This window comes from Amphiura filiformis, chromosome 19, assembly GCF_039555335.1.
Source record: "Amphiura filiformis chromosome 19, Afil_fr2py, whole genome shotgun sequence".
Classification (NCBI taxonomy): domain Eukaryota; kingdom Metazoa; phylum Echinodermata; class Ophiuroidea; order Amphilepidida; family Amphiuridae; genus Amphiura; species Amphiura filiformis.
The window spans coordinates 32,943,058-32,962,926 of NC_092646.1; the positions used below are offsets into that span (position 1 = coordinate 32,943,058).

At 39.1% G+C, this 19,869-nt stretch overlaps 1 protein-coding gene across 1 annotated transcript; it reads right to left on the minus strand.

The window, feature by feature from the left end:
* Positions 1–9,777: 9,777 nt before the first annotated feature.
* On the minus strand, positions 9,778–18,721 carry LOC140141194 (arginine-binding periplasmic protein-like). The gene is made up of 8 exons (XM_072162994.1): positions 18,370–18,721; positions 16,256–16,325; positions 15,331–15,383; positions 15,048–15,176; positions 13,496–13,692; positions 12,529–12,606; positions 11,723–11,936; positions 9,778–10,919 (listed from the first exon to the last, which is right to left on the minus strand). The coding sequence occupies exons 1-8, from the start codon at positions 18,605–18,607 to the stop codon at positions 10,873–10,875; spliced, it is 1,026 nt and encodes a 341-aa protein (XP_072019095.1). The 5' UTR covers positions 18,608–18,721; the 3' UTR covers positions 9,778–10,872.
* Positions 18,722–19,869: the final 1,148 nt, after the last annotated feature.

The following is a 19,869-nucleotide window of genomic DNA, read 5'->3' on the forward strand; positions in this document are numbered from 1 at the left end:
GACGCAAGCTAACGACTATCATATCTGTTCAAAATATATATTCAAGTGCAAGGAACCATATCTGGTTTCTTTATACGAAATCATTTACGGGAGATATTCATAATTTTCTACCCCGGTATCCAAAGATTTTCGTCTCATATCAAACTCGTGCATAGGACATTCACGTGTATCGATCCCGGGTATTGATTTTAGTATCTCTGCAGAGAAAGTAATTATTAGCCAGGCGATGTCGGTGTGTGAGGTATTGGTCTGTGTGCGTGAGTTTCTTGTAGACCATCAGCTTAACAGAGCATCGGATTTGCGAATGATGAGGGTATCGATACGACATTGACCCATCATGCTCTTTCTAGATGAGTGATAAGTAATTGTCAACTTGGTTTTCGTTGGTAATTTCTAAAAATGCCACCGACATACCAGAGCCGCAGTTTATTGGTAATTTCTAAAAATGCCACCGACATACCAGAGCCGCAGTTTACAGTCTAACGGGGCTGTAGCAATTTGTTGTTGTTCTAAAAACTCAATATACAAATTCACAACGGGGACACCATGAACAGAGATAGCTAGAGATGAGGGGCACATTTGCACTATATGTCTATTATGATCCACTTCTGGGCGCTAGTACGCCCTCTGTTGGTGATCACTACCAGAAGGAAGGATCAAGTACCATCACTCCGAAGAAGGCCTTTGAACAAGATGGCCGAAACTGTTAGGTCAGTATATTTGGTTTTGACAAGATGAACATTCCTAGAATTGTATCACACAAACCTAATGGATTTCTTCAGGACTAGAATATTCCAGAAAAAAATCGATAGTGTTCAAATTAACCTACAGAATATGTCCGATTGTCTTCTCTAATCAGAATTATTTATCAATGTACGGTTGAATATAAACCACCGTCATGGGTACCACTGTCTCTCTCTTAAAGTGCCCCTGATTCGTTAATTACATGATATTCTTAGTAACCAATCGAAATATAACCTTTAGATCTCTTAGTAATTTACTGGTCTAATCCCCTACTGACTATTCTTAACATATCTCTGATTGGCTCAATGTGAATTATATAGTAAAATCTAACCAATGAAAATAGTTCTTATAATTATGTTCACTTTCACTTACCTACGCAGCCATCGTACCATCCACCCATTAACCCCACGCCTCCTCTTGTTACCTCTCCAGCCTGCGAATCCCAACAGCGGTTGTATAAATCCCATATCAAGCGGCAATTCTTGTTCGCTCGCTTACAAACTATGAAATGTAAAGATAGAATATGAGTATAAAATTGTGCAGCCTTTTCACATTTGATTCATTACCATGGCCATACTCGCCCTCCTAAACCCAAATGAATTTGCAGTTTTTTAAAATTTAAATCCCATGGGAATTCACACTACTTACCTTCAAATGCAATGTCTACGTGGAATCCTTTGACCTGTCCTGTTAAATCATCGCTGAAATTAAATAATCAGGACAGTCTTTGTCACTTTGGCTTTATGAAAGAAAGAGTCATCGGTACCTAAGGGTGCAATAATTATGTGTACCCCCGGAGGTGAATTATAGGGGGGGCAAAGATTTTTGGCAGGCCAAAAGGGGGGGGCAAGTATTTTTGGCAGGTCGAAAGGGGGGTCAAGCGATTTTTGGCAGGTCGAAAGGGGGGCAAGCAATTTTGGCACAGATATTTTGGGCACCGTTTCTATATTACGCCCTAAAAGGCGTAGGAAAACGTTACGAACACGTTCAAATATGCAAAATGTCCTGCTCGCTGCGCTCGCATTATATGTTAAGACAATTTAAGGTTTTAAATTCGGGTTCCTCAAAATCTTGCATGTGTAAGGGGGGGGGGGCAAAGATTTTTTGGCACGTCAAAAGGGGGGGCAAAGGTTTTTTGGCACGTCGAAAGGGGGGGCAAAGGTTGTTTGGCACGGCCAAAGGGGGGGGGGGCAAGCGATTTTGGCAGACCATTTTGAAAATTCACCCCCCCTGGTACATATAATCATTGCACCACCCCTAACCGGGTACCGATAGTGCTATAGGACCAAATTAGATGTGATGCCTAAAAGTGTCTGTGCAATATTTACGTGCGCCGTGGAAAATTACTCCCAATTTTAGCAAAATACCACATTCGGGGAACTAATTTCCATAATGGGAGGAGCGTAATAAGCATGTCACTTTCAACTTTTTCATTGTGCTTTCTACGTCATTTTAGTGCGTACACTGCATAACATTAATACGCTGCGCCAAAAATTGTTTTTCATCGCATTTTATTCCATCATAAATCCTACCCACCCCATTTTACTCCCTCCCCGATTACATAATTAATGCACGGCCCCTGAGAGACACGTGTATTAACTAAAAATATGAGATTAAAAATGGCAACATATTGTTAATTAATTACATCGGCTAGGCCTATAAGTGGTTCACTGCAACTTTATAAAGAGTCGAACCTGCAATTTTTACAGGACGGAGTGCCCATCTCTCTTTTGTTAGGGATTAGGCTAGACTCCACCGTGAAATGTTGCTGTGAATACCGGTACCCATTTATACACAAGGGCACCGTCACGATGGCATATAACCTGGGCTCGAACCTGCAACCTTCCGAGCCCGTTCCACTCGTTCACAATGCTCTCCTGTAACCCAACTTCATAAGTTACAGGTTTACGATAATTAGCCCAGTTTTTCATTACGGTATAAGTTCCTTAAAGAAATTGTCATATCGCAAAGAGATCAAATTAAAATTTACATATATGCTTCGTTGTTGTCCAGGTGACCAATAGCCAAGTTCCATATTTTAGTATCAACCGCTCCAGTACCTGAAATTGAAGACAGAGGGAAAGTATAACCTATAAGCTCTTAGACAGATTCACGGACTCTCCAGACTCTCCACATACAATACCTACCAGCATACCCAACCCATGTAAATAGACATAAAAGCTTTAAAGGCTATCAATGTTAACGATACAAAACCACAAAAGTCCATTTTCGGGGGAAAAGTTGAAATCAGCCTCTTTTGAAGGAAAACCTCACAAAGGTCCACTTTTTAATTCCCCGCACGCCCAATAAATCCTGGCTACGGGTCTGGTCGTTTAATCTAGGCCCTTCATGTCAGTTCGTTCTAAATTTAATTTTTTTAAAGTGCAGAGCTATAAAGGAAACATGCTGTACTCAACAGGACCTATCGTCTACTGCATCTATTTCCCGTTATATCAAGGTCCACACCACGAAGGTGAATTCTTGTGTGAAATACTGCAGATATCCAAAAGTTAAGTTGTTAAAGAATTAATAAATAAATCCGTCCAAGATACTTTCAGGGGTAAAATGTGTAAGCGCTCTTTAGCAAAGTCATAGTGCATTGAATTTACACCCGTATGACAAAACAGGCGAAAACAGTAATCCTTTGCACAAGATTTGCAATTTAAAGAGAATTGGCCATTTCTCATTCTAATGAAGCTAGTATATGGACAATGTAAGTGTGCTCTTGCATTTAATGACATAAAAATTGAAACATATTATAAGGAACACTAAAGGTTTTGACTTTTAAAACTACATGTTGGTAAAAAATTGTGCTTGGATTGGTCGTTTTCAACATATTTACCACATTCACCTTGCTATAAACATTGAATTGTATTATCTATTGACGTAATGAAAAAAGTGTTTTAGGGGGAAGTATTGGCTTTCGTTCGATATAAAAAATTCTGATTGCATGAAGGGAACATTTGAGGTTTTGCCAAAAACCAATCACAGATGCCTATTTTCCACTAGATCTCACACAGCTCTTATTTATTTTTTTATTTTATTTTATTCATTTGGCAACAAACATCGAAAAATATAAAATAACATAAAGGAGGCCTCCTGAGCTGCCAGGGAGCACTGAAAAGCACAGGAATGCACTGTCGCCAGAAGGCGCAGTGCCCCCAACTCAGCAAACCTCAACATAATTTTACACAAAAGTTATATACAATTTAAAGGGGCATTTCGTGATCCACAGCCTCATCCCCCCACTTTTCTCAAAAAAAGTTGAGATTTTTATATCACTGGAATACTCTAGCTACATAATGTTTATGTACCAAATATTTCTTGCAGATTAATTCGTTTAGCAAAAATATCGCCAAATTTGAATTTCGTTCTGGTGCACCAGAACGAAATTACAACACATTGTCTATGGAGCAGTGTAATACACATAATCATGCATAACTCGCAAACGCAAAATCGGAATCAACTGAAATTTTGGGAATATGCTTTTTCGTGGATATCTACTGAAAATGTCATAAAAAGAGGATGCTAGGATCACGAAATACTCCTTTAACACAAGAGACAAGAAAAAAAAAAATGGCTACAGTGATGGAAAAGTTGAAGCTATGAGATGATGTTTAGAAAAGCCCTGAGTTGTTTTTTAAATGTGGTAAATGTGCATGTGACAAGTGAATTCCTGATGTCATTATTTATATTTGACCATATGGCTGCAAAAGAAACAAGCAATGTGTTTTTAAATGCATCTGTTTTGGCTGTGATTTCCTGTTTAAAAACGACTTCCATGCCGTTCATTTACACTCCACCTACAAAAAATAAAAGACATGAGTACTAATTAGACATGAACATGCAAAACATATTGATATATAAGTCCTTCTGTGATTGAGTTTGATGAGTTCTTAAGTACAGAGTCTTTCCTCGTCTGACTGCTCCCTTCCCCCTCCTTTGACATAAAATGAGTCTTGTGGCCCTATGTTGAATTTGCTCCAGTTTTTCAATGTTACATTTGCGATATACGTTCCAAACGGGTGCACAATAATCAATGACAGGTGACAGGTAATATAAGTGTACGATATAGCTTAAGAAGAACTTTTGAGTTGTTTTTGCCTGCAACAACCCTAATAAACCCCAGAAGTTATTTGCATGTTTAACTACATTATTAACATGACAATTCCAACGTAAGTCACTGGTAATAGACACACCCAGAAGACGCAATGTATCCGTTGTTTCAAGCTGGGTGCCATTAACATAGTAAGACAGGGTTGGCTTTGATTTACGCCGGGTGACACACATAACTTGGCACTTGGACGGGTTAAGTTGAAGCGCATTATTATTAGACCACCAGTTCAGTTTATCAAGATCTGACTGGAGAAGAACAATATCTGTGGCATTTTTTATTTCTCTAAAGAGGAAGGTGTCGTCAGCATACTGGTAAATTGATGAATTCAGGTGTAAGTGGAGATCATTAAATAACAGTGGGCCCAGCACGGACCCTTGTGGAACTCCTGAAAGGACATTTGTCCAACCTGATCTCTTATGATGCTATGCACTCAACCGTGTAGTATAAACACCGACTGCGTAGATGCTAAACTCGTTGTACTTGGAAATGTATGTGTACTCGGGTGTATCGATGTGGAAACTGTGCATAGATAAGAGAATCGCCTTTTAGCCAAACTTTTTCATATGTAATGGAGATATTACAATAATTATGGCTTTTATATGTGTTCAAATACTGACCAAATGTGGACAGAGAGTAGTAGATATTAAAGATTATCGTCAGTAAAAGACAAAATAAAAAAAAGGATGAAAATGAAGGGCTTTTTTCTTGTCAATTTGCCCTCGCATATTTTGATTATTTTCTATGAGCTCCAACTGGGACTCCAACATCTGTCTGTTGACATATACCAACGACAATATCATATTGGATTTGAAAATAATTATTGAAATTTAAAGCTGAATCTGTTAGCTATATAGCGTAAAATTATTACGAATTAGGACAAAATAATTATAACTTTGAATCAGCGTTTTCGTTTGGACTTATTTTGGGGAGAGAGGCTGTATACTGCAACTCATAGAACTCTACTTACCTCTGGCTATTGCCTGCTACACGTGGTCGCCTTCATACAATAGAAGAGCTCAGGGAAAACTCAAATTTAGAAGTGAAAATGAGTAGTTTATTGAAGGCAGCGGTAACGTACGTTTAATTTATGCAAATATCTACCTAAGCCCTGCTATCTCTCACCTGTCACGCCATTGCTTGTCCCACCTGTCACGCAAGTATTCCCACTTTGACTTGAAAACACAACCAGTGATATGATAAGAGCTACAATGGCAGCTAGACCTGTCACCATCATGAGAACGATGTACAGCTTATTATTTACAGAATTGTTGGCCTGAGCCATATTCATTTGTAGTTCTTCCCTCATCCTAAAGTATTCTTCGTTGGGTTCTTCTTTTTGCTGTTCTGCTGCGTTGGACATGTTTTTGCAAAGTGTGCAAGACGTGGTGTCGAGGCTTTTTGCAGTGCGTATAAAACGCTACTAAAGTCAGTAATACTACGGCCTTACAATAAAAGTTCAATAGCAAGGATTTTGGAAACGATAGGAAATGATTTGACCATTGGTTCAGTACAAGGTCAAAGGCTTTCCTGTGGATATATTTTGTTTTGGTAATATATGGGATCTATACTGCCGTTATTACTGCGGTCAATTTTGGGGAAAGAATTCCAAAAACAGGGAGCAATTGTGGGCAAGACGAACTTCACGAAGCGACTTTCGCGCACATTTATGGAACACCTTGGAATAAAATGCTCTAAAAAGGCTTTAGGAGAACACATTATGTAAACTTTCCTCCTCGCTACGTTCGCATATCCAGACCATTGAGAGGTTTGCAATATTTTGCATGTGCAAGGGGGTGTGGTGGGCAGATTGTAATAGAATTACCGTGTGTTGCATGAGAATATCTATTTGCGAACATACATTGCTTCCTTTACCCCTCTTTCGAACCACCTATGTTCTTTATATCTTGGTGTAGATTATTCATCCAGTAGTTCAAAAAACATTATTTTGTAAATTAAATCAAATACTGGAACTAAAATTTGCAACTCACTTTGCTACGTTGCGTCCGAAAGCATCGGACTTCGTCAGGCATCTGATTGAAGATGTTGTGATGACGTCAGATGTTGTGACGTCAGACGGCGAGGAATTCATTATCATAGACAAAAGCGAGTCGGAGTCCTTCTTTAATTTCATTAATCAAGTTGACCCGAACATCAAATTCACTCAGGAGGAATGTGTGGACAATAAGTTAGCTTTTCTGGACTGCTTGGTTCATTTGAACAGTGACGGTACCCTCAACTCACGCATACCGATCACTATTTACAATTTGACTCAACCATCCGCTGATCCACAAATTAGGCGTGATCAGAACCCTCCAATACCGTGCGGACACTGTCATAAGCAATTCTGAGGACATTCCGGAGGGAAAAGCTCACATACAGAAAGCCCTTGGAAAAGAAAGACTCCGCTAAATCCACCACAGGAGAGGTAAACTACGGCAATCGCACACATGTAACCATCCCATACATCGCTGGATTATCTGAAAGGCTTAAGAACTCTTTCAAGTCCTTCGGCATCACTACGTGCTTCAAACCTACTAACATCCTACGGGGGAAGCTCGTGCATGTCAAGGACAACCCCCCCCGAGATAAACAGTGCAATTTAGTTTATGGCATTACCTGTGCTGCTCCGGACTGTGGTGACTCCTATGTAGGGGAGACAAAAAATCTCTACGAGCGCGACTGAACCAACACAGGCGCCCTAGCTCCAGCGAAGCCCAAAACTCTGCTGTTTACAACCACTGAAATAAGAAAACTGAACATTTCTTAACCCTGAGGAAGCTGTTATCCTAGATATGGAGCCGGGAGAAGTGGTTTGAGCGAGGAGTCAGAGAATCCATATGGGAGAGAGTGGAGGAGCCCGCCATTAACAGAAAAGGGGGACTCCGCTTCCTGTTGTCACACGGATGGGACCCGGCGTTACAAGACATTCCTCGCCGTCTGACGTCACAACATCTGATGTCACCACAACATGACAACATCTTCAACCAGATGCCTGACGAAGTCCGATGCTTTCGGACGCAACGTAGCAAAGTGAGTTGCAAATTTTAGTTCTAGTATGTTCTTTGTCGAGCACAATAACGTCTTTATCCTCAAAAGTATGCTTGGCTGCTTTGAGGTGCGTATAAACAGACGAATCGTTTAACCCCGTTGAGCTGGGGCGACGATGTTGGTACATCCGTTTATGGAGCGGTTGTTTAGTATCCCCTATTTAATAGTCATCACAGTCCGTATCCTGGCAATTGATGGCATACACGATATTACTCTGTTTGCGCTGAGGAATCTTGTCCTTAGGGTGGACTAACTTCTGTCTCAGTGTGTTACATGGTTTTAGTGAGACAGGGATCTGATGTTGTCCAAAAATCCTCTTTAATTTCTCAGAGACATCTGAGACAATGTGATGCCAAAATTACGTGTGCTCGAAGAGGTAGTGGAAGCTTGTGTTGGTGGAGATGGATCCCCAGCAAACACAAAAACGTTTTTAAAACGTTTTAAATAAGTTATATTTTGGGTTTTGGTTTAGGTAAAAACGTTTTCATAACATTAAAATGTCGGGTTATATAAAGGTCATGAAATCGTTTTAAAACGTTTTGTATGAAAACACACTACAACAATATTTTTAAAATGTCTTCGAAATGTCATTGTAAACTATTTTTTTCAAACATTTTTGGCCAAATATTTTGTCAACACTTAAATAACATTATGTTAAAATATTTGCACCCAGCAAACACAGAAATATTCTTAAAATGTTGCATACAATTCGTTTTAATAACATTTAAATGTCGGGTTATATTAAGGTCGTGAAAACATTTTAAAAACGTTATTGTAAATATTTTGGGCAAACATTTTTTGCAAAATATTTTTCAACCCCAAAAATAACATTCTGTTTAGAATGTTTTGTATCAAGTTTTTTAAAATGTTTTTGAAATGTTATTAAAACGTTTTTATACCCTTTATATAACCCGACATTTAAATGTTTTCTGTAAAACATTTGTGTTTGCTGTGCAGTAAATTACCAACAAATGTTATTTAATGTTATAAAAATGTTTTATACCATTAATGTACCCTTAATATAACCCGACATTTAAACGTTTTCTGACAACCTTTTGCGAATGATGTCAAAAACGTTTTGTGTTTGCTGGGTCCTTTCGCGGTTTCAAGGCTTTTTGAAAAGTCCAATCCTTGTATCCGCAGGTACCTAGGGCTGACTTGAGGTATTCGCGTTCAACCGATTTAGTTTCCTCTGTCGAAGGGATAGTTTCAGCACGATGATAGAGTGTTTTAATCACACCGAGTTTATGGATAAGCGGATGATGGGAGTCAAACAGTAGATACTGGTGTATGTGTGGCTTTACGGTATACTGATGTTGAAAGTGTGCCGTCACCCTGAATTTTGACCAAACAGTCCAAAAAAGGCAACTTGTTGTCGTCCGTGCCCTCTTGGGTGAACTTGATATTTGTTCGCACTTTTTGATCTTCACGAGGTGTCATCGACGTAACAGAACCATTACGACGGTACCGTACCACTGTACGAGGCTAGTGCAGATTGTTCGAAGCGTTCCATGTACAAGTTTGCGACGATTGGAGAATCAACGGGGTTAACCGATTCGTCTGTTTATAAGCAGCCAAGTATACTTTTGAGGATAAAAGACGTTATTGTGCTCGACAAAGAACATAGGTGGTTCGAAAGAGGGGTAAATGAAGCAATATATGTTCGCAGGGAGGAACCAACTTTGAATCGCGGAGGGGGTCTACGCCACAACTTCAGTAAAATTCCTCGGCGACTCCAGTGTGACGTCACTCCTACCACCGTGACGTCACAGGTCAATAACACAGAGCCAATTTTACATTACTAGGACTGATGAAGCATCAAAGATATGACGTGATACTGCAGTCAACAAAACAACAAAAACAGTAAGTCCAGTTGCAAAGATTTATAACCTAATCTAACTTTATTCAACTACCTGGATGATTGAGAATATTCATAGATATCTATTTGTTTAATTTTTATCTTTAAGCTCTTTTTTGAAATAGATACGGTATGGTGTATTTTATGTATTCTATTATTTCGCATTCAACATGTTTAATGTATACTTGTTATATTTGTTATTATATTATCTATTGTGTAATGGTGCTTTTAATTGAAAGGGCGTCTGATAAATGAGTTTTAATAATAATAAAAAATTATAAGAATAAGATTTTATACAAATTATAACCACAAGACGGTATACATTAGGTAAACATATAACGTTTTATGTACACTTACAGGGCTGTGCAATAATTATTTGTCGGGATGGGTTTACAAAATGGTCTGCCAAAAAAAACCGTTTTCTCCCTGAACACATGCCAGATTTGGCTGTGAGGGACACTTGCTTTGAGAACAAAGTGCAAAATAAAGAAAATGCATATTTACAGTTGCGTACCTTCGCTCTTTTGAATCCCGACAAAAAAGAATCAACTAGATGGTCGCCAATTATAGATGCAAATTTTTGTTATATTTCCCTTTTTTAAACCAAATGTCCCTCACACACAAGGTATGAAGTGTTCATTGTATTTTTTTTTTTTTAAATACACTCAAGAGTTGACAGCACTATTGTGTATATTTATTTTAATATTCTGCACACCAAGGATATTGCAAACAACCTTTTCCATGTACATATCAATTTTATCGTACATAGAGGCATTGTCTTTAATAGGCGGTTACACAACAAACTCTCTCGGAATTAAAACAAAAACAAAACAACCTCATCATATTGAATTTAATATCGTTGTATTATCATGATTGTAGTCTCAGCATTCCCTATAACTGGTTTCGATTGTAAAAACAAGGCACACGATTAGGTTTTAGGCTATCAAACATGACCAAAGTCTGACAATTCCTCCTTATATATAATTGAAGACCGAATTAAAAAGACTAGTTTGCGTATGACGTCCTGTCAACCAGACCAAAAATGCCGTACTGCACAGGTCAGCAACCAATCACGACGCGCCTTTGCCCTGACGTCAGGCGCAAACTACATCCCAAGACATACATCGGATGGATCATTTCCACGTTGGTCACCTGAAGATTTAAAAATAACAACCATGTGATCACTAAAGCGACAGAAGTCAGCATTAAGCATGTGCCGCACGTGTAGGAATACATGAGAATATCCTGCCTTTATCCCTTCCCCGCCTTTTCTCCCCTCCCTCTCCCTACTTGTAGGCCATTTCAAATCAAGATCGAAAAAGTTCGAAAAACCAGGTGCAGTGAGCGGTATTTATTCTGTAAGCAAAGGGTCAAAATGACGGACAATAACAAATGTCATGAATCAGTACCCTTTTGAGCGAAAATACAGGTTATTTAGCCAATATCAACATTGGATGATCAGATATATATTTTCCTAACATAATAATTGAACTAATAAAGCCTCCGCCGGTACTTGGCACTTCACAATATAACAGATATGGAACAGCAAATGTTCGTCATTTCTCGGCACTTAAGATTTTGATCCATACCTCGGAAACATGGCATGTTGCCTCAGGGGATCGTCATGCGTCAGGTACTCAAAAATAGCGCAAACAGCGCGAGCGTACACAAAAGAAACTTCGCACGTAAGATAAGCGATGTCGCCAGGTCTGTACGCTGTACCGGCGTCAGCTGAATTCTAGTACGCTTAGAGGGCACAGGCATGGAAAATTCCAATCTGTGTATTAATAATCTAAGTTTTGACCTATTACTGACACATAAACATCAATCTCTTATACACAAGACACCATGCTTGATGGGCGTCTTTCATGTAGCTGCGCAGATATTTTGTGTCCAGGCCAAATAGTTTATGCAGCCGCAATTTCGCGATCGGAGAGATGATACATACAACTTACCATGTGCTTCTTTGAGATCGCTGCAGATCTGTCTGTAAGTTGAACTCTGTATAAGGCTATCTTGTGCTGGGTTCCACCAGTCAGCCAGTCCATTGTCCAGCCTCGTCATTATGCTAACGCCACCATTGGGTAAATAGCACGAAAATGGATTGTCTGATAATAGCGTAATAGTATCTGGTACATCGCCACGAAATGTCGAGAAACCAGCATCAACCTAAAGATTAAGACAATTTAAAAATCCACAAGTTACTGATCTTTAAGAGTTGGTCTAAGCTAAACATACGAGGCATCCCAACCCAACGAGGCCTCTGTCAATGTCGCTGAACTCTGTGAAGTGTACCACAAACTGCATAAACCCTTTCAACAATTTCGAGACTTGCAGCAAGGATCAGCTTTCCGAGTTTCGTATAGGTTACACCGGGACAATTCTAGCGAGCTTAATCCGGTGCCTATGTCCACGAGGTTGATGTACTACGAAATACCTCCTGGAATAGTGCATGTTGGGAAGAAGGGAAAAGTCAGTACCTGTCCTTTACATCGACAATTAGTAGCTAGCTAACTAGCGAGTTTTTTCTGGTGCCTATCCATGAGGTTGATGTACTACGTTATACCCCCTGGAATAGTGCATGATGGGATGAAGGGGAAAAGGTCTATATACCTGACCTGGCCCTTACACCGGGACAATTAGTAGCTATACTAAATCATACCCCGAACGGAAAAGGGTCTATAGGCCTATCCGAGACCTGGCCCTTAAAAAATATATTTCTTTTTAAAGAATTAAAAACAAGATCTAATTTCAACTGTACCTGTCCATTAACGATAGCGTCTATTAAATCCTGAAGTGAATCAAAATGTCGAATTTGAGTCGAAGGCAGATCGTTACCCTGTGCAAATGCAAAAAAATAAATAAATAAAATCAATGGGCATTTCCATTTTAAATCCCAAATCCACTTACTCTACCCCTGCGGAAGATTTAGCTGAAGTGTTCCACAGAGGGATCATGGGATTGAAATACTCACTCCAGTTGTGGAAAATATAGGTAAAGCCTTAATACAAAGGGATTATGGGTTTCAAAATGATTAACCCTGACCAATTACATTTGTAAAACACAATTGGTAAATATTTCCAAACTCTTTAACAGAGGTAGTGTGTATTTCAACTGGAATAGTCCAATCTCACTCATCGATCTGCTTCATACGTTTGAACCTAATAACCGATATTTGGATATTTAGATCTCAGGATGCTTTCTGAACAGCCAGTCTCTTGTTTCTGCATCGACTCTATCACTCAGTGAGATGAAGTTGCTCCATTTGACAGCCTCCTCGATGTAAACAATATATCCAAACATTGATCTATCGCGAAGGCAATTTGAGATCTGATATGCTACATCTCATAGACTTGTATTGTAAAACACTGTAAAATCAGAACTTGTTTTTTAATAACCTGTTGCTAGTCAAAGTAGGAATTACAGAATATGATAAATTACAGCCAGTTGAGGGCGTTAGATTTTGACCGCCAAATGCCTCAGGCGAAGAACGCAAGAACACATAGGAAAAACCTCGGGATAAGTCAATTTATGAAGTGAAAATGAACGAGGCAGAGGCAACGTTAAGCTGTATTTATACTCCATCGCTGAGCGACAATTGGTTTCTAGCCAATGTTGTAGCGTGCTTTGTGTTGCGTTGGGTAAAGTACGCTACATCATTGGTCAAATACAATCGCTCTTCGCTCAACAATGTAGTATAAATTCAGCTTTATGCTAGTAAGACTCACCGTTACACCTTGTTGTCGTTTTAGACAGAACTCGTCGCTTACATATCCGTCAATGAAACCTATGATTTTACCGGTCACATCCGTTGGGTCAACTCCTCTAGGATTGTTACTCTTCACTAATAGATAGGTACTGGCGGACTTAGTAAATGGTTTGGAGAATTGGAACGTGCGTGACCTGTCGTAGCTTTGTGCCCATCCTATAACAAGAGAATAGTATGCACTATCATTGATCATTTGGTTAATTTGAGTCTACCCTGTAGCAAAGTTGGTCCAAAGTTTGGAGCTATGTTTATTATCATCCAACCGTTATTTATGGTACGCTAATGCTGGATTAACGCCCGGTTTAACGTTGCTCATGCCAATAAATTAGGACGAATCCAGAGACGCACTCTTCGTATTATATTGGGTGCAATTACATTGAATTATGCGATCATGTTTTGGAAGAGTGCAATAGTTTTGTCGGACTCAGACTCGACACCCGCGACTTGGGTTCGAGTCCGGAATCGGACACAAAAGGACCCGGACTGTGTTCTGACTTGGATGTAAAGTGGACTCGGCTCGTCTCGGACTCGGATAAGGTGGACTCAGATACAAGTTTTGGACTACGGTCGGTCCAGCGAAGGCCATCATCGTTATGATGGTGATTTGGAATTGGTCCTTGCTTCTGGTTGATTGATCACCAACTGTGTGGTCTGCGATTGCCAACTTTGATATTTCGCCTAGTTTCTAAATGACGACCAGACCGGTTTCACCCACATAAGCATGATATTAAGTAGGCCTACGGTCACAATTGGTGCAAGGTTATATACACATAATCGGTCCCACAAAGGGGTCTCTTTTGTCCTTGGGGTGGGCCCCAACAATTTCCACAGGATGGTATGATGACGCACAGTGGTGGCAATGACATGCTTTCTAAAAATACGAGTAGCAATGTCATCAACATACCGTTTCCATAGCTGCAATTTACAGTCTAACGGGGCTGTGTGCAATTGCTTGTGACAACAACCGGGGACACCATAAACAGAGAAGAGGGGCACATTTTCAAAGTCACGTATTTGTATAATCCACTTTTTGGAGCTTATGCGTCCTCTGTTGGTGATCACTACCAGAATGAAGTTCACGTACCATCACTCCAATGATGGCCTTCGACCAAATATATTTGGATTTGACAAGATGTACATTCCTATAATTGTATCACACAAACCTAATGGATTTCTTCAAGACTAGAATATTCCAGAAAAAAAATGGATAGTGTTCAAATTAACCTATAGAATCTGTCCGATTGTCTTCTCTAATCAGAATTATTTATCAATGTATGGTTAAATAATTATAAACCACAAGGGTACTACTGTCTCTCTTAATGTGCCTCTGATTGGTTATTTCATGATATAATCTTCTAAGTAACCAATCAAAATACCCTTTAGATCTCTTAGCAATTTACTGGTCTAATCCCCTACTGACTATTCTTAACATATCTCTGATTGGCTCAATACGAATTATATAGTATTATCTAACCAATGAAAATAGTTCTTATATGTTCTCTTTCACTTACCTACGCAGCCATCGTACCATCCACCCATTAACCCCACGCCTCCTCTTGTTACCTCTCCAGCCTGCGAATCCCAACAGCGGTTGTATAAATCCCATATCAGGCGGCAATTCTTGTTCGCTCGCTTGCAAACTATGAAATGTAAAGATAAAATATGAGTATAAAATTTTGCAGCCTTTTCACATTTGATTCATTACCATGGTCATGTCACTCGCTCTCCTAAAGTTGGGTAAAATGAATTTGCCGTTTTTAAAATTTAAATCCCATGGGAATTTACATTACTTACCTTCAAATGCAATGTCTACGTGGAATCCTTTGACCTGTCCTGTTAAATCATCGCTGAAATTGAATCAGGAAAGTCTTTGTCACTTTGGGAGTCATCGGTACCTAACCGAGCACCAATTAGACGTGATGCCTATAAGTGTCTGTGCAATATTTATGTGCGCCGTGAAATGGTAAAAATTCCGAACGGCATTCGCGCCAAAATTACTCCCCATTTTAGCAAAGTACCAAATTCGGGGAACCAATTTCATGATGGGAGGAGCGTTATAAGCATGTCACTTATTTCAACATTTTCATTGTGCTTTCTACGCCCTTTTAGTGCGTATACTGCATAACATTAATACGGTGCACCAAAAATTGCCTTCCATCGCATTTTGTTTTATCAGAAAGTCCCACCCTTTTTACTTCCTCCCGCGGCTACATAATTATTGCACGGCCCCTGAGAGACACATGTATCAACTAAAACCATGTGATTAAAAATGACAGCATATTGGTTTTTTTTTTAATTACATCGGCTATAATAAGTGGTTCACTGCAACTTTATAAAGAGTCGAACCTGCAATTTTTACAGGACGGAGTGCCCATCTCTCTTTCGTTAGCGATTAGGCTAGACTCTACTGTGAAATGTTGTTGTGGGAGATCGCCACACCGAGCATGTTACCTTCCCAGCATTAAAGAATACCGGTACCCATTTATACATCTGGGTGGAGAGGAGTAATCGAGATAAAATGCCTTACTCAAGGGCACAACTGGGGCTCGAACCTGCAACATTCCGATTATGAGTCAGAGCCCGTTCCGCTCGTTCACCGTGCTCCCTTGTAACCCAATTTCATAACTTACATTTTTACGACAATTAGCCCAGTTTTTCATTACGGTATATGTTCCTTAAAGAAATTGTCATATCGTAAAGAGATCAAATTAACATTTACATATATGCTTCGTTGTTGTCCAGGTGACCAATAGCCAAGTTCCATATTTTAGTGTCAACCGCTCCAGTACCTGAAATTGAAGACAGAGAGGGAAAGTATAAACTATAAGCTCTTATACAGAGACAGATTCACGGCTCTCCACATACAAATACCTACCAGCCTACCCAACCCATGTAAACCGACATCAACGCTCTAAAGGCAATCAATGTCAACGATACAAAACCACAAAAGTCCACTTTTTTTCGGAATAAGAGTTGAAATCAGTCCTATATTCACAAAGGTCCCACTTTTTACTTCCCCGCACGCCCAATAAATCCTGGTTACGGGTCTGGTCTTTTAATCTAGGCCCTATGTGTCAGTTCATTCTAAATTTAATTTAAACAAGAAACGTCTTTAAAAAGACAACGCCATGAATGAAATTCATGTTTCATAATTTTACATTGACAAGTATTTGAAATGCTACAATGTAGTATTTTTTGTTTGTAGCATGCGCACATGCACAACTAACCGGGTGGGAAATATTGTTACCACCACCAATGACATACTATAGGAAATTCTCAAGAATTTTTATGTTGAATGCTAAATTGAAAATGTGTGCTAAATAGGTCTACATTTAATTTATACTTGTGACTGATTACTCAATCCCAGGCATTCTCGGGCTTAATCCAATCTTTATTTTCTGAATGTGTTGATTATATTGTTACTATTAACTGTCCAGTTGCTCACTTGTTGACAGCTTATCCGTAGCCTGGATCAACAGGGGTGCAATTGTATCATTTTTCATAGAGCAATTGTTCAAAATGTTTAATGTCAAATGCTTCCTAAAAACCTTATTTGTGAACGGATTTTCATCGTTGATAAAACAAAATGTATGTTTAATATATTAATTGTTTCATTAATAGCAATTTCCCAAGTTTCCATCCATAAATAACCATAGATTATTATCTGTTTACAAAATAAGTGTTTATTTTCAGATTTGCAAAGCGCAGAGCTGTAAAGGAAAGTACCTGCTGTACTCAACTGGGCCTATCGTCTAGACGTCTACTGTATCTATTTCCCGTTAGATCAAGGTCCGTACCACGAAGGTGAATTCTAGTGTGAAATACTGCAGATATCCAAAATAAGTTGTTAAAGAAATAATAAATAAATCCGTCCAAGATACTTTCAGGGTCATATCAATTTGTAAGCGCTCTTTAGCAAAGTCATAGTTCATTGAATTTACAACCGTATGACAAAACAGGCGAAAACTAACATTTTGCACAAGTTTTGCAATTTATAGAGAATTGGCCATTGCTCATTCTAATGAAGCTAGTATATGGCCAATATAAGTGTGCTCTTTTATTTAATGATATCCGGTTTGGGGGTTAACAATTACCAGTAGAAAATGACGTTCTCCGGTATTTGGCCGCGAATGCCGGCTAAAGTTTCTCCGCTATTTCGTCGGCATTTATCCTTCTAAAACTAGGATTTTTTTCCGGTGAGAAGAGCCGGTTTTCGTCAATAGAAAACCACAGCCTCCGTATCCTTGTTCGCCACAGTGGAGTACGGAGGCTTTGAGAGGTTTAATCGCGAGGGGGGGGGGGTTGTGACAACCGGCACATATGCAAATGACATCAGCGGCATCGGGTATTTACCCGATATTTAGCGCAGTAGAAAATCACGGTGAGCAGGAATATTCAGGTATAATCTCTACCCGGAATGATTCTTTATTATACCGTACGTACAATAGAAAAATGCTGATTGTTGTAGTACAGTAAAAGTTACCCAGAATGGATTTTAGAAGGAATGACATAACAACGACAACATCGAATTGGATTTGAAAACAATTATTGAAAAGCTGAATATATTAGCTATAGTGTAACATTATTACAAAATAATTACAACTTTGAATCGGCGTTTTCGTTTGGACTCATTTTTGAGAGAAGCTGTATACTGCAACTCATTGAGCTCTATTTACCTCTGGCTATTGCCATCTACACGTGGTCACCTCCATACAATAGAAGAACTCGGGGAAACTTAAATTTTGATGTGAAAATGAAAACTGTATTTAAGGCAGCGGTAACGTACGGAATATGCTAATTTATGTAATCTACGTAAACCCTGCTATCTCTCACCTGTCATGCCATTGCTTGTCCCACCTATCACGCAAGTATTCCCACTTCGACTTGAAAACACAACCAGTGATATGATAAGAGCTACAATGGCAGCTAGACCAGTCACCATCATTAGAACGAGGTACAACTTATTATTTGCAGAAGTATTGGCCTGAGCCATATTCATTTGTAGTTCTTCTCTCATCCTGAAGTATTCTTCGTTGGGTTCTTCTTTTTGCTGTTCTGCTGCGTTTGACATTATTTGTAAAGTGTGCAAGACGTCGCGTTGAGGCTTTTTATAGTGCGTATAAAACGCTACTAAAGTCAGTAATACTACGGCCTTACAATAAAAGTTCAATAGCAATGATTGTGGAAGCGATAGGAAAAGATTTTTATCATTGGTTCCGTTCAAGGCTTTCCTGTAGAATTTTGCTTGGGTATTATAGGACATAAAGGTTTCTATACTAAAACGATTCTCTTATAAACCACATATGCACCTCGATAAGCAAACAGTGAATATTGTCTCTATGTCTTATGATTACACTTATGATTACACTGCACGGTAGCATCGTAACAGCATGAGTGCATAGCATCGTAAGAGCTGTGTGATCTTCTAGATGGAAAATATGCCTCTGTGATTGGTTTTTGTCAAAACCTTAAGTGCTCCCTTCATCCAATCAGAAATTTTTTATATTGAATGAAAGCTAACACTTCCCCCTAAAAACACCTTTTCTCATTAGGTCAACAGATAACGAAATTCAGTGTTTGTAGGAAGGCGAATGTGGTAAATCTGTTGAAAACGACCTATCCCAGCTCAAATTTTGACCTTAAAGCCTTAATGTACGATCTTTTTTCAGAATACCTTTATTTCTTTCAAAACCGAGTTTTTGGCATATTTGTAATACTTACACATGTTCTAACTTAAATCTATGAGCAAACTGTCAAATTCACTCTATTTGTAGTAAAACGGGATGATTTTCTGTTGGTCCGACATAAAATAATAATTTTTTAGATTATGATTTTATGTCGGCCACGAATCGCAAACCGTGGTCTCCTACGAAACTAGTTTGGTTACCGAGGAGCGTAACCAAACTGGCCGCGTAGGAGACTAACTCTGAGGCCGCACTCGCTGTCCTAATCCAAATAATGCGAGATATTTCGAGTGATAGAGGTGAAGTTTATGATATTGTTTCTTTGCAAATTCCCAATGTTTTTCGCGTCCAAATGTATTGGGAACTTTCATAATGATTGCATATTATCATTTAGGAAGAAAAAAAGTAAAATCTAAAAAATTTTAAAAGTCAAAACCTAAATCGTTCCTTGTAATATTGCAAATCTTGTGCAAAAAGATGTTTTGGCGGGCCGAGGGGGGAGGGCAAGCGTAATTTTTGCACAGCTTTAAGAAAACAGTACAGATGCGAAGTTTTCACCTCGCTACGCTCAGACCATTGAGAGGTTTGCAATATTTTGCGTGCGCAATGGTGGCAAAGATTTTTTGGTATATCTAGAGGTGGGGGAGGG